General features: G+C 38.4%; 3 protein-coding genes across 3 annotated transcripts; 2 read left to right on the plus strand and 1 right to left on the minus strand.

Moving 5' to 3' along the window:
- Positions 1-62: 62 nt before the first annotated feature.
- Positions 63-1534, minus strand: mrpl43 (mitochondrial ribosomal protein L43). Its single transcript, XM_060857588.1, has 3 exons — positions 1260-1534; positions 554-660; positions 63-431 (listed from the first exon to the last, which is right to left on the minus strand). The coding sequence occupies exons 1-3, from the start codon at positions 1388-1390 to the stop codon at positions 223-225; spliced, it is 447 nt and encodes a 148-aa protein (XP_060713571.1). The 5' UTR covers positions 1391-1534; the 3' UTR covers positions 63-222.
- A 411-nt stretch (positions 1535-1945) lies between these two features.
- On the plus strand, positions 1946-5900 carry twnk (twinkle mtDNA helicase). The gene is made up of 5 exons (XM_060857601.1): positions 1946-3581; positions 3671-3911; positions 4090-4197; positions 4512-4653; positions 5044-5900. Exons 1-5 carry the CDS (start codon positions 2213-2215, stop codon positions 5368-5370), a joined length of 2187 nt encoding a protein of 728 aa, XP_060713584.1. The 5' UTR covers positions 1946-2212; the 3' UTR covers positions 5371-5900.
- Positions 5901-6110: 210 nt separating this feature from the next.
- Positions 6111-9805, plus strand: galk1 (galactokinase 1). The gene is made up of 8 exons (XM_060857614.1): positions 6111-6407; positions 6539-6728; positions 7969-8088; positions 8286-8421; positions 8551-8732; positions 8837-8987; positions 9304-9466; positions 9538-9805. The coding sequence occupies exons 1-8, from the start codon at positions 6240-6242 to the stop codon at positions 9610-9612; spliced, it is 1185 nt and encodes a 394-aa protein (XP_060713597.1). The 5' UTR covers positions 6111-6239; the 3' UTR covers positions 9613-9805.
- Positions 9806-12698: the final 2893 nt, after the last annotated feature.

Consider the following 12698-nt stretch of genomic DNA (forward strand, 5'->3'; position numbering starts at 1 on the left):
AGCACAAGCCCAGAACCTGCATCCCAGGACCCTACATTTTGAGATAACCAAGAACAGGCTAATGGAGTTAATCCGCCTTTATTCAGTGTTTAATGTACAGTCAATTTTCAAATACCGTACACCCATACACAATCATCATTGAAGGTGTTACATTCACTTGGTAATTTGTAAGATGTCAAAAAAGTCAGTTTAGCGAAAGTAGAAATAGATGCTGACAAGTCTTCATTTCGGCTGTGGACCAACAGGCTTTGTGCTGGGTGGCCGGTTTGTGAACGGATGCCACTGGCCTTGTATACTCGGTCTGTCTGTGTGGAAAGGCTTTCGGATGCGGATGATGTCCAGGCCAGACTGATTAGCCATTTTAGTAATCAGCTCAGCAATCTGTTGTGAGGTTTTATTGGTGACAAGCTCTTGCTTCACATTACCATTGACTGCAAAAAGAGAAGAGATGATTTAGCCTTCTTCTTATTACTAATATTTTGTTCCAAAATTATAGCACATTGCTGCCAGTAATACACAGGTTTAACAAAACAAAAAGGTAAAGCCTGCTTACGATATTCAGCAACAATTTTGGGAATTCTGCATGACTCGGGAGAGACGTAGACGACAATTCCTGGGTTCTTTTTAGCAAAGTCAACCACACCATCCTCAATAAACTCCCTGTCAGAAAAACATGAACATTTTTGTGCATGCAAAGACTGCCACTACTTTCTGTATTTACACTTTATTAGGCAAATCAACCTAGTATTTACGCTCACTGATCATTTTCTTAGGTTTATCCTCAACTTTGCGTGTGTACAATTTGTGACTGTAGCCTATGCTATACACATTTTATCATCCCCTCGAACATCTCCTCCAACAGTAAGAGACCTCATGACCAGTGACCGATGCGCCAATGACCAGATATTATTCAGGGTAATGAGCGTATTTCTGCGAAAGGGATGTTGTAGCCTAGTGGTAAAGGCGTTGGATTACTGATCAGAAGGTTGTGAGTTTGAATCCCACGCCCACCAAGCTGTCACTGTTGGGCCCCTAAGCAAGGCCCTTAAACATCAATTACTCAGCTGTACAAATGTAAGCCTGGATAAGGGCGTCTGCTAAATGCCATAAGTGTAAATGGTTGATTGTTTGTATATAAAACTCAGTGATTGTATAACTGCAGTGTGGATGTTTACTAACACAAGTCAGTGATAATAGATACAAGGTTATATAATCACAATACACTGGTAATATCGCCCTGTGTGTATTTAATCACCTACCTGACTCCTAAGGAACTCTGTCCGTTTTTAGAGAAGATAAGAGACACACGTTTCAGCTGACACACGTATCGACCGACTCCGTTCTGCAGAACACTTTGTAAAAAACGACTAGAAGTGCCTCGGGCAGTCATGGCCACTTCCGGAGTCTAATAAAATATTAAGCATTCAAATAACCAGATGAGGACCTAATATACAATTGAGCTATACAGTAATACACGTCTTAAGGACACCGTCCTAACACATGCGTCCAAACTATCAGAGCACCTGTGCGACGTTTATTGTCCACCGGGTAGAAATGACACAAGAGCCACTTTCACAATGTGTTTTAATTAGTTAAATATATAAATATACAAATAATATTATACTTTACATATGTATTGGAAGAAAGAAATATTAATCTTAAATGCAACAAGAATAATGAAGCATTTCAAAAAAGAGGAATCCTAACGTCTGGTTCTGTATTTCACACGGACTTATTTTGGAAGGTGAACACCAAGGTCGTTTTTGTCCACTTGTATTCTGGCAAAATCCGGTCTTCTGTGCTACGATTGGCTAGTAGATGATCTTCTAGAGTTATCTCACCCTATGAAGTGTATGAAGCAGTCCGCATTAGCCAATCCTAACAAAGAAGGCGGGGTTTTTTTTGAATACGGATGGGAAACATATAAGGTTCTAGGACGCGTGCTTGAACGGTATTTGCGCGCGCCATGCGTGCAGTGTTTTAATGTTGTCATTTGAAGGAAAAAAAAAGTCTGAATGTTTATTCTGGACTATAAACTGCAAAATAAACTTGTAATAGTCGTGGAGGAATTTCCAGGTCACCTAAATGGCTGAACAGCAAGATGCACAGGTACCGTTAGCTGCCTGTTAATACACTTATGTTGTTTATCATGCCAAAAAAACACGTCCTCTATTATTTCTGTTGCCAATCCGTTATCGTGAAGTAGCAGTAAATGTGTGCGAGGCATTTAGTAAGGAGGACAGTCTGCCTCTTACAAGGGCTACCTCATGGACTGTACCATCATCCGGTCCTGAGATGCATCACCTATGTCCAGGTTCCCAGCTCTCTGGTGCACAGCTCTCACTATCCTTACTGGAGACCTTCTTGGTGTCACCTCCATAGAGGGTCAAAGCCCACAGCGTGCTTTAATTCCTCCAGAACATTAAAAAGAGATGCAAAGTTTTCAATAGACATTCCTGTCCATCCCATTACAGTCACAGACATCAAGCAGTATCTGAGGTCTAAGGAAATTTCCTTTCACGATGGTTATAGCTGCTTACATGCTAGCAGTATTTTTGTAGAACCAAAATCACGACTCCAGGAAGGAGCTGGAAAAGACAGCTACACAATGTTTATTGATAAAATAACTGGGCAATTTCTCTGTAAAGAGACTCTAGTAGAGGGAAGCTGGGAAGACCTGCAGGACTGTCTGGAGGTGATGCAGAAAGAGGGACAAAATTCGATCAACCCGGATGTTTTGTTGCGCTACTCAGAGAGCGTGGAGGAACAGGGGCAGAGGGAGACAGAACTGAAGGAGGTGCACAGGATTTGGAGCAGCTCTCTGACACTCACAGATCTTCTCGAAGAGGATCTGCAGCTTATCAAAACTATGTTCCAGACCAGTAAGCTCAACAACTCAACACTGAAGAAGTTTGGGGTGAGATTCTTTAAGCCAACTAAAAGTCTTGTGTTTCCCTGGTTTAGTGGGCATGACTTAAGCCTCCGAGGCATAAAGCTGCTGTCTGCTGCCATTAAAGATGATGGCCAAGTGGTTTATACAGAAGTTAGTATTCCTAAATTATCCAACTACTACAACCTCTTTGGCCTTCCCTTAGTAGGACGTAAGGAAACGGAGATGGTACTCACGGGAAGTGAGATTGACTGTATGGCGGTGAGTCAGGCCACTGGCCTGCCTGCATTAGCCTTACCACGGGGAGTCAGTTGTCTGCCTCCGGTACTTCTTCCTTACCTTGAGCAGTTCAGGAAGGTCACACTGTGGCTGGGAGGGGATATACATGCTTGGGAGGCTTCAAAAATGTTTTCAAAGAAACTAGGATTGAAACGCTGTTCTCTTGTGCGGCCAGGAGAATTTCAGCCATGCCCTAATGAGGCATTAATAAACGGCAGGAACCTTGCACGTATTGTTAAGGCGTCTATCCCTGCTGCCCATAAGTCTATAGTGTCCTTTAAGCAGCTCAGGGATGATGTTTTTGGAGAGCTGTCCAACGTAGAGCAGGTGGCAGGAATAAAGTGGTGCCGGTTTCCTGAGCTTAATCGAATCCTTAAAGGCCATCGGAAGGGGGAGCTTACAGTATTCACAGGTACACCATCAAATCAATTAGAGCTGTAATTGCTATGCAACATTATGCTGTGTAATTAACTACTAATCTGAATTCTTTTATATTTGCAGGTCCCACTGGCAGTGGGAAGACCACCTTCATCAGTGAGTATGCCCTTGACCTGTGTATGCAGGGAGTAAACACACTGTGGGGCAGCTTTGAGATCAAAAACGTACGTTTGGCCAAAATCATCCTGACGCAGTTTGCTATGCAGAGATTGGAGGAAAAATTGGAGCAGTACGACTACTGGGCTGACAAATTTGAGGAGCTTCCACTCTACTTTATGACTTTTCATGGACAACAGAATGTTAAGTAAGTCAATATTGCATATAATTTGAAGGATCAAAACATTTTCTAAAACATTAAACAACTGCCATAGTTACTAGTGCATTGCATGTGATATTTAAAATAGAGCTGCACTATATTAGACATGTCTCATGAATATGACCTGAATTGTGACATTTCACTTCTAATCTAATTTTGTTAATAGGACAGTGCTAGACACCATGCAACATGCTGTTTACCTCTATGACATCAGTCACGTGATCATCGACAATCTGCAGTTTATGATGGGGCAGGAGAACCAGTCTCTGGACAAGTGAGAAAAATTACATTTTTATCTCATTTTATACAACTGAGCCAATTGGGGGTCAAGGGCCTTGCTCAGGAGCCCAGCAGTGGCAGCCTGGTGGACCTAGGATTCGAACTCATAACCTTCTGATTGGAAGGCCAACATCTTAACCACTTTTAAGCATTAATTGCTTAAAATAATGCCTTTAAGCATTAATTGTTTTCTTTATTGATTTATTTATTTGTTTATTTATTTATTTTTTAGTAGTCATTGTTAAGGCTATGACCTCTGCTTTAAACTGTATAGTTTGTTATAATGGTGAAATTTGTTCCTTTAACCAGGTTTGCAGTACAAGACAACATTATTGGAGCTTTCAGAAAATTTGCAACCAACAGTAGCTGCCATGTGACATTGATCATCCATCCAAGAAAAGAGGAAGATGACAAAGAACTTCAGACAGCATCTATTTTTGGCACAGCAAAGGTTAGTACATCAGTATGAATGTCCCTTTCACTACAATGTATTAGGACTATAACATATTTCTGTGTGTTAATGTGTTATTAATTTTGGTGGGAGATATTACATTCACAAGCATTATATCAAGTTCATCTACCATATATGTGCATCTTGTGGGCATATAAATAATGGTAGCCCATCTGTTGCTGTGCACAATTTCTCAGTCCCATATAAACTTATCAGTAGTAAGACGCTATTAAGACAGATGTGGTTTAGAGGATGGTTACAGTAGTGACAAATTGTACATAGCAGCAGATAGATTGCAGTTATTAAATGTACACCATCATGAATTAAAAATGTAAACAAAAATTCTGTGATGCTTGACGATACATAATTGTGTTCTTTTTCTACCCTCAGGCTAGTCAAGAGGCTGACAATGTGCTTATCCTTCAGGAGAAAAAGCTTGTTACCTGTCCTGGACGCAGATCCTTGCAGGTGGCCAAGAACCGCTTCGACGGAGATGTGGGGATTTTCCCTTTGGAGTTCAACAAGTCTTCACTTACTTTTTCAGCCCCAGTAAAGAGCAAGCAAAAACTGCGCAAGGTCAAAGGGGACAATGCTGAGACCTCAGAGACTGAAGTCAAGGAGAAAAATGAGAAGGTCTCAAAGTCTACAAAAGAACCTAAAACCCCCAAAACACTGAAGCAGTCATCAACCAGAAAGAATGAAATGAAAGGAGAATGAAGAAGCTGTCATTAAAAAAGTGAATGTTGCAATGCAAATCTGAATTTTTGAGCTCAGCTGTCAGACAAATTGTCATCTGGTAAATGTTCACATTAATTTTTTTGCTATTGAATTAGCAAACAGTGAATTGCTATGGTTTAGAAAGTAATTTGGATGTATTGAATCAAATACAAGTCTGTCATTAATGAATGTTGAATGTTTTGTCAGGAACTGGAAGCAAAAGGTTGTTGCCGATTTAATGTTGAAATATTAAAGCACACCGTCTTTTCTAACAGAATATAACCCTGATCACTGATCAGTATGTGCCTAGGGAAAGGAAGGGCAGATGTATTAATTACATTAACTATATGTTATATAGTTTATATACTAATATAAAGTATTTTTGTTATGGGTATGTTTTACATTTAAAACCAGCTCAATTACTTTAAAATAACATAAAGAGAATCATTCATTTGGAGTATGTTTGTGAATAGACTGAAACTAGGTATACATCTTGCCAAGATAATGTGAATAAACAATTCTAAAGTTCAGGTCTAATCATTCATTCATTCATTCATTCATTCATTTTCTACCGCTTATCCGAACTTCTCGGGAGGTGTGAGGCAAACGTGCTAACTAGTAAGCCACGCTCATATCCAAAGTTTTGGCACCCTAGCATACCGAAATTATGGAATACTTGCTACAAGTTGTTGTTTATGGACTGTCACGTGATCTTCTACACCAATCCTTGAAATACAGGAAGTAGCGACTCTTGATCTGCGTTATTCTGTGCGCGTGACTATCCTCATTCAATATTGATTTTAAGACACTTGTTTGTTCATTGTAATCGTTGGCTTTGTGTTAACTGACAAGAAAGTGGCGTTTCCATCATGACTGGGAGGAATCCAGGGGAGGAGGTCGAGGCTTTAGTGGCGGAGGCGCGTCGTGTTTATCTCGACAACTTTGGTGAAGATCCACAGGTTGCAGTTTGCGCTCCGGGGCGCGTCAATTTAATCGGAGAACACACGGATTATAATGAAGGATTTGTTCTACCAATGGTGATGTCAAACTGTCAGCAATCTTATTTTTAGCTCATGAAAACTCATTGCACACCAGTAATTTGCCTTGTTTAGATATAACATGATCACCCATGTAAGCTTGAATTGTTTTTTTTCTGAAATGATCACAGGCTTTGCACCTGGTAACAGTAATGGTGGGCAGCAGCATCTCTGGCCAGAGCTGTTCTGTTGTAACCATTGCAGAATGTGCAGATGAGCCAAGGAGAGTGGACTTTAATCTACCAACAGACAGTGTGCCTTTGACAGGAGGACAGCCTGCCTGGGCCAGTTATGTTAAAGGCGTGGTGCAACACTACAGAGGTAATGCAATATGGATATGCGTTACGTCTGTGTATGTCAAGTCAAGAGTCAAAACCTTTAATTGTCATTTCAACCATATATATAGCTGTTGCAGTACACAGCGAAATGAGACAACGTTTCTCCAGGATCATGGTGCTACATAAAATAAAGACAGGGCTAAGGACTTGTAAGTAATCACATGCAACTGTGCAACCTGGTGCAAACAGTGCAGGACAAGACAAACAAGACAGACAAGACAGTGCAGGACAAAAGATAGTGCAGGACAAAGACCGTGCAGACAAAAAGTTACAAGACAATACAAAAGATAATAAACAGTAAACAGAAACAGCGCCGACCAGTGTAAATACTGTATGTGAATACTGAATGTTCAAACAATATTTCGTGCAGTAACATTAGAATGAACACAGTTTCTTAGCAGCAGGTCCTTGAGATAATATATAGAATTGTGCAAAAACAGCAAATGATTGAAATATTGTATAGTATGTGCAAAATGGTTGAGATATTGTACAATATGTGCAAAACGGCTGAAATGTTGGACAGTTTGTGCAAAAGAGCATGTAAACAGTTTGATGGATGTACGCAGCATGTAAACAGTTTGAGGTGTCAGTGTGTGTTTTGTGTGGGTCTGTGCAGTCCATAGTGATGATGTGTGTGTACTGTATGTTGTGCTCAGTACAGTTCAGTTCAGTTATTGAGAAGTCTGATGGCTTGTGGGAAGAAACTGTTACACAGTCTGGTCCATAATGCAATATTGTCCATACTGTATATGCATATCCATATTTTCCATACTGTATATAGATATCCATATTGTCCATACTGTATATGCATATCCATATTGTCCATACTGTATATACATATCCATATTGTTCATACTGTATGCATATCCATATTGTTCATACTGTATATACATATCCATATTGTCCATACTGTATATGCATATCCATATTGTCCATACTGTATATGCATATCCATATTGTCCATACTGTATATGCATATCCATGAATGGTTGAAGCATATGCAAGAATGGTTGAAGCATAATTCACGGACGATTAGTTGAAAATGTCTTTTTTTATCTCATCTTCAACACTTCCATTACAGTTTCTACATCATTTTATTGTGACATAGTTTGACATAATTATGACATATTTTATGTCATAATTTCCTGACAAAAAGTCAAGCCTGTTTTCAGAAGAAATGGATTGCAAAAAGAAGCTGATCATGTCATTGGGTTTATGCACAGTTCAGCCTCTGCCTGCATTTAAAGCTGTAATAGCCAGCAGTGTCCCACTGGGGGGTGGACTGTCAAGCTCTGCTTCACTTGAAGTGGCAGTGTACACCTTCCTCCAGCAGCTGTGTCCAGGTAGGAAAAAATTTACATTTGATTTAAAATGAGACATTTTCTCCACACATCAGTCATTTGCACAAACTTAATTTGCATTAACACGTGTAGATTTAGTGACACCAGATAAGTTTGAGGGCTTACGGTTGAGTGCAATGCAGATGATTGCCTAAACATTGATTAATTAAACAAAAAAATTGATCTGTCTTCTTCAACAGATGATGGGGATAAAATAGCAAAGGCACTAGCATGCCAGAAGGCAGAGCATACTCATGCTGGAGTACCCTGTGGTATTATGGACCAGTTTATTTCAGTGCTAGGCAAAGAGGGCCATGCGTTGCTTATTGACTGCAGGTAGATTCTCCAGATGCTATTTTCTATTTTCTGTCAAAAACAAAAAAAAGGCAATATTACGTATATTTTTATACTGATTTTTTTAAGTAAATTCATTTAACTAAATTAATTATTAATGATCCATCTCAGATCATTGGAGGCCACTGCTGTTCCCCTGGCTGATCCCGGTTTGGTCATCCTTATCACAAATTCCAATGTGAAGCATGCACTGACAGGAAGCGAGTATCCCAGCAGACGAAAACAGTGTGAGGAGGCAGCATCCATTATGGGCAAGAGCAGTCTAAGGGATGCCACATTGCAAGATCTAGAAGGTAAGAATTATTAAAAAATTTTATCTTAAAGCATATTTTCTCCAAAAGCCTGGTTTCAGCTGACTGTGTAGGACTGCACCGTTCACCCGTTTGCCCATTTGTAGATGCCAAAGACCGATTGGACAGTGTAACATATAGACGAGTATATCATGTGATTGAAGAGACTGAGCGTACGGCAAAGGCAGCTGAGGCTCTTAAAAGAGGAGCTTATCAAGAGTTTGGAAAGCTAATGTTGGAGAGCCACAATTCCCTCAGGTAATGTATAGCCATACCACAACATACAGAAAAAGTCTAACTGCAAAAAACTAGAAGTTAATTCTACATGGCCATCCTGTTTTAAGTAATGTAGAAACTTGTCTTCTGATTTTAAAGAGGTTAATCAATAAAGAAATAACTTTCCCACCATAATTATAACAAACTACAGTTCTGTTCAGTGGGGAAAAGGCGTAAATATTTTTTCAAATTCACAGTTTGTAAATGCTGACGAAACATCTAATATGAACTTGGCGAAGCTGTCAAGTCTGCTGTTGGACAGCATAGTTTGAGTTCAGAAAATCATGTCTCATTCTAGGGACCTTTATGAGGTTAGCTGTCCAGAGCTGGATGTGCTGGTAAATGCAGCAATGGAGGTTGATGGAGTTTATGGGAGTCGCATGACTGGAGGAGGGTTTGGTGGATGTACAGTTTCCCTGCTTCAGTCTGATGCCACTGAAAGAACTATGAAGCATATAAAGGTATATGGCAATTTAGATTGCATTTACAATATGACACTAGTTTTTAACTGATATCCTATTTTTCCTTTCAGGAGAGATATAGCGGATGCCCAACCTTTTACATAACTACCCCATCAGATGGAGCTCGGGTCCTCAAGTGCATTTAATGAGTATCAATAATCAAAATTCAAAGTGAAAATGGTATTTCACTTATGAATGAATTCAATTTTAATCATTGGTCATTATTCCTAAAGGAAAATTCTTATCAATGTCGGTTTTAAAAACTTTTTACGTTTTTCAATTAAAATGAGAACAGAGTATGCATTTTTAACTGTTTTAAATAAAAGACAATTGTTCACATCTTGTTTTGAATATGAACCCTCAATGACTTACTCAAAGATCATAATTACAGTAGGGCTGCATATTGACCAGACTGCTCATTTACGTGTGCTTGCAAGTATTCCTCGATAGTAACATTCAGTACTGTGTGATATAGTGTGATGTAAGTCTAGTATGCGGTGTCTCACTAATGGACAGACAACATGAAATAACCCTGATCTGGATGTACAATATGTGGACAAATGTTTGTGATTACCATCATATCTATCTGTGGGCCTTTCCAAACTGTTGCCACAAATTTAGAAGCACCTAATTTAATAATTCATCTTGTATGAGTGTGATGGTCAGGTGTCCACAATCCTTTAGCCATGTGGTGAATTTCATAATTCAGTTAAAGCAATGCAGACAGCAAAATGCTCTGCACACGATTACATCTATGTGTAATTTATCCCATCTAATCTACCTACTGGTATACCTTAGGGGGTTGGAGGAATCCACTTAAACCAAGAGGAAATTCTACAATTGGGACAATCTGGGACCCTGGAGCTGTGAGGCAGTTATGCATTTATTATTTTCCTATAACAGTATAGTCTTTATTTTTTATTATTTACATATTTATTCAGAAGTTGGGTGTAATTAAGAGGCGAAATCATGAATTATGTAGGTGCACTTTTTTTCGATGAATTCTATTCCATATAGGCTTTGTCCACATGGTGGAGGCAGAAACACAAACTAACTTGTAAAGTGATTAGCCAAGGAGTGGACAATAGGCAGTCTTTTTAGGCTTTTGTACAGAAATTTTATTTTTGTACTGAAATCTCTTCAACAAATCTATCATATGAAAGCTAATATGCAGATATGCTACAGAAAGATAAAGATGCATGACTGCAGGGTAACACTTATTTTGCCCAAGTGCTCATTTTCTTACAGCAGCTGTTCAGGAATTACAATCGTTTCATTTTCTTTCCAATATAAATTAGATTCAAAATGAAATACGGCAAACATTAATTTTCAAATGATGCATGGGTAGGAAAAAAAGAAAATCTTACAGGCCTTGTAAAAGTTTCAGTAATTCAAGATTTCCAGAATTCAAAATGTTGAATTCTGTAAATCTTGAATAAAGTTAGGTGAATCATCTCTGAACTTTCAGATGGAAACCATAGTGCAAAATTCACTATGAGAAATTTTCTAGTAATAGATACATTTTATTTAAACTTCTAATTACATTGTTAAATGTAACATCATATTCCCTAAAATTTGAACTTTGCATGGAGCACCATTAATTCGGATATCAACATGTCTGGCAAAAATATCATCATGGATGCCTGCTCATCAGTTAAAGCTCAATCCTAGCAAAACTGAACTTCTGTTCATCCCAGGTGATTCATCCCCAGGTCATTACCTTGCTATATCCCTGCACAACGATCTGATCTACCCTTCAGACACAGCTCGCAACCTTGGGATAACCATGGACAATCAACTGTCTTTTTCCTCTCATGTTGCTAATGTGACTCGCTCATGTCGGTTCCTTCTCTACAACATTAGAAATATTCTGCCATTTTTGTCCACACAGGCAGCTCAGGTACTTTGTCTCTTGTCATTTCAAGACTGGACTACTGTAACTGCTGGCAGGTCTACCTATGAACGCAATTCATCCCCTGCAAATGATCCAAAATGCAGCTGCACGGCTTGTTTACAACCTGCCAAAGTTCTCGCATACCACCCTGCTGCTGCAGTCCCTCCACTGGCTTCCAGTAGCTGCACGCATCAGATTCAAAACACTGATGCTGGCCTACAAAGCCAAAAATGGACCAGCTCCCTCTTACCTCAAAGCCCTCGTCACTCCTGGCACTGCACCCCACCCCACACCCTCAGAGCTACCAGCACTGCTCAACTGGTTCCACCATCTCTCAGGGTAAGAGGCAAGTATACAACAAGACTCTTTTCTGTTCCTGCACCAAAGTGGTGGAATGAACTTCCCCTAGTGGTCCTGACAGCTGAGTCACTGGTTATCTTCAGGTTGAAGACCTACTTATTCATTAAATACTTGAACTAACATTTCTTTCCCCATTTTTTACATTTAAAACCATGTTTTAAACTCATGGTATCTTAAGTATATAACCTAGTGAACCAGCAATAATGTATCCAATGATCCATTTCTCTGGATAAGGGCATCTGCCATATGCTGTAAATGTAAAGCCCATTAAGTGATGGAAAAAATTCAAAATATACTGAAAAAATATACCAATAAAATATACTAAAAAAGTATTATTTTCCAAAAGTGCTGGGAAAAAAATCAAACTATACTAAAAATATTTTTGAAAAATACAGAAAAAAAAAGTATAGTTTAAAAAGTCATAAAAATAAAGTATACTTTAAAAAAGTATTATTTTCTAAAAGTGATGGGAAAAAATAAAAAATATACTAAAATAAATTTTTAAAAAAAAATATACTAAAATATACTAAAAAAAAGTATTATTTTCCAAAAGTGATGGAAAAAATTCTAAATATATTAAAAATATATATATTATAAAGAATATACTAATAAAATATACTAAAAAAAAGTATTATTTTCCAAAAGTGATGGAAATAATTCAAAATATAGTAAAAAAAATTTTAGAAAAATATACTAATAAAATATACTAAAAAAGTATTATTTCCTAAAAAGTGATGAAAATAAAAATTCAAAATATACTAGAGAGTAAAACAAAAACTAATAAACAAGAAACATCTATCAAAAAAATTGATAACATATTTTAACTAATATCTTTTTTCTTTCAGTTTGCATTTTGAACACTTTACTTGCCTGTCGCTTCCCACTGTTGGACAAACATTAGGCACAAACATACTACTGGACTATGGACCTGATGTAGTAGTGCGCCACCACTGGTGTAGCAGCTCCACTGATTACATT

This window comes from Tachysurus vachellii, chromosome 2 (genome assembly GCF_030014155.1).
Source record: "Tachysurus vachellii isolate PV-2020 chromosome 2, HZAU_Pvac_v1, whole genome shotgun sequence".
NCBI classification, from domain to species: domain Eukaryota; kingdom Metazoa; phylum Chordata; class Actinopteri; order Siluriformes; family Bagridae; genus Tachysurus; species Tachysurus vachellii.

What these genes read in the sequence shown, in the direction of transcription:
- mrpl43 (XM_060857588.1), bottom strand. Translation starts at nt 1,390, where the DNA reads ATGACTGCCCGAGGCACTTCTAGTCGTTTTTTACAAAGTGTTCTGCAG. An exon ending in CAGAGTTCCTTAGGAGTCAG is followed by an intron (nt 661 to 1,259) that starts GTAGGTGATTAA and finishes TTTTTCTGACAG; the next exon opens with GGAGTTTATTGAGGATGGTG. An exon ending in CAAAATTGTTGCTGAATATC is followed by an intron (nt 432 to 553) that starts GTAAGCAGGCTT and finishes CTCTTTTTGCAG; the next exon opens with TCAATGGTAATGTGAAGCAA.
- twnk (XM_060857601.1), top strand. Translation starts at nt 2,213, where the DNA reads ATGTGTGCGAGGCATTTAGTAAGGAGGACAGTCTGCCTCTTACAAGGG. An exon ending in CATGGACAACAGAATGTTAA is followed by an intron (nt 3,912 to 4,089) that starts GTAAGTCAATAT and finishes TTTTGTTAATAG; the next exon opens with GACAGTGCTAGACACCATGC. An exon ending in CTATTTTTGGCACAGCAAAG is followed by an intron (nt 4,654 to 5,043) that starts GTTAGTACATCA and finishes TTCTACCCTCAG; the next exon opens with GCTAGTCAAGAGGCTGACAA.
- galk1 (XM_060857614.1), top strand. Translation starts at nt 6,240, where the DNA reads ATGACTGGGAGGAATCCAGGGGAGGAGGTCGAGGCTTTAGTGGCGGAG. An exon ending in CGTGGTGCAACACTACAGAG is followed by an intron (nt 6,729 to 7,968) that starts GTAATGCAATAT and finishes GTTTATGCACAG; the next exon opens with TTCAGCCTCTGCCTGCATTT. An exon ending in CACATTGCAAGATCTAGAAG is followed by an intron (nt 8,733 to 8,836) that starts GTAAGAATTATT and finishes GCCCATTTGTAG; the next exon opens with ATGCCAAAGACCGATTGGAC.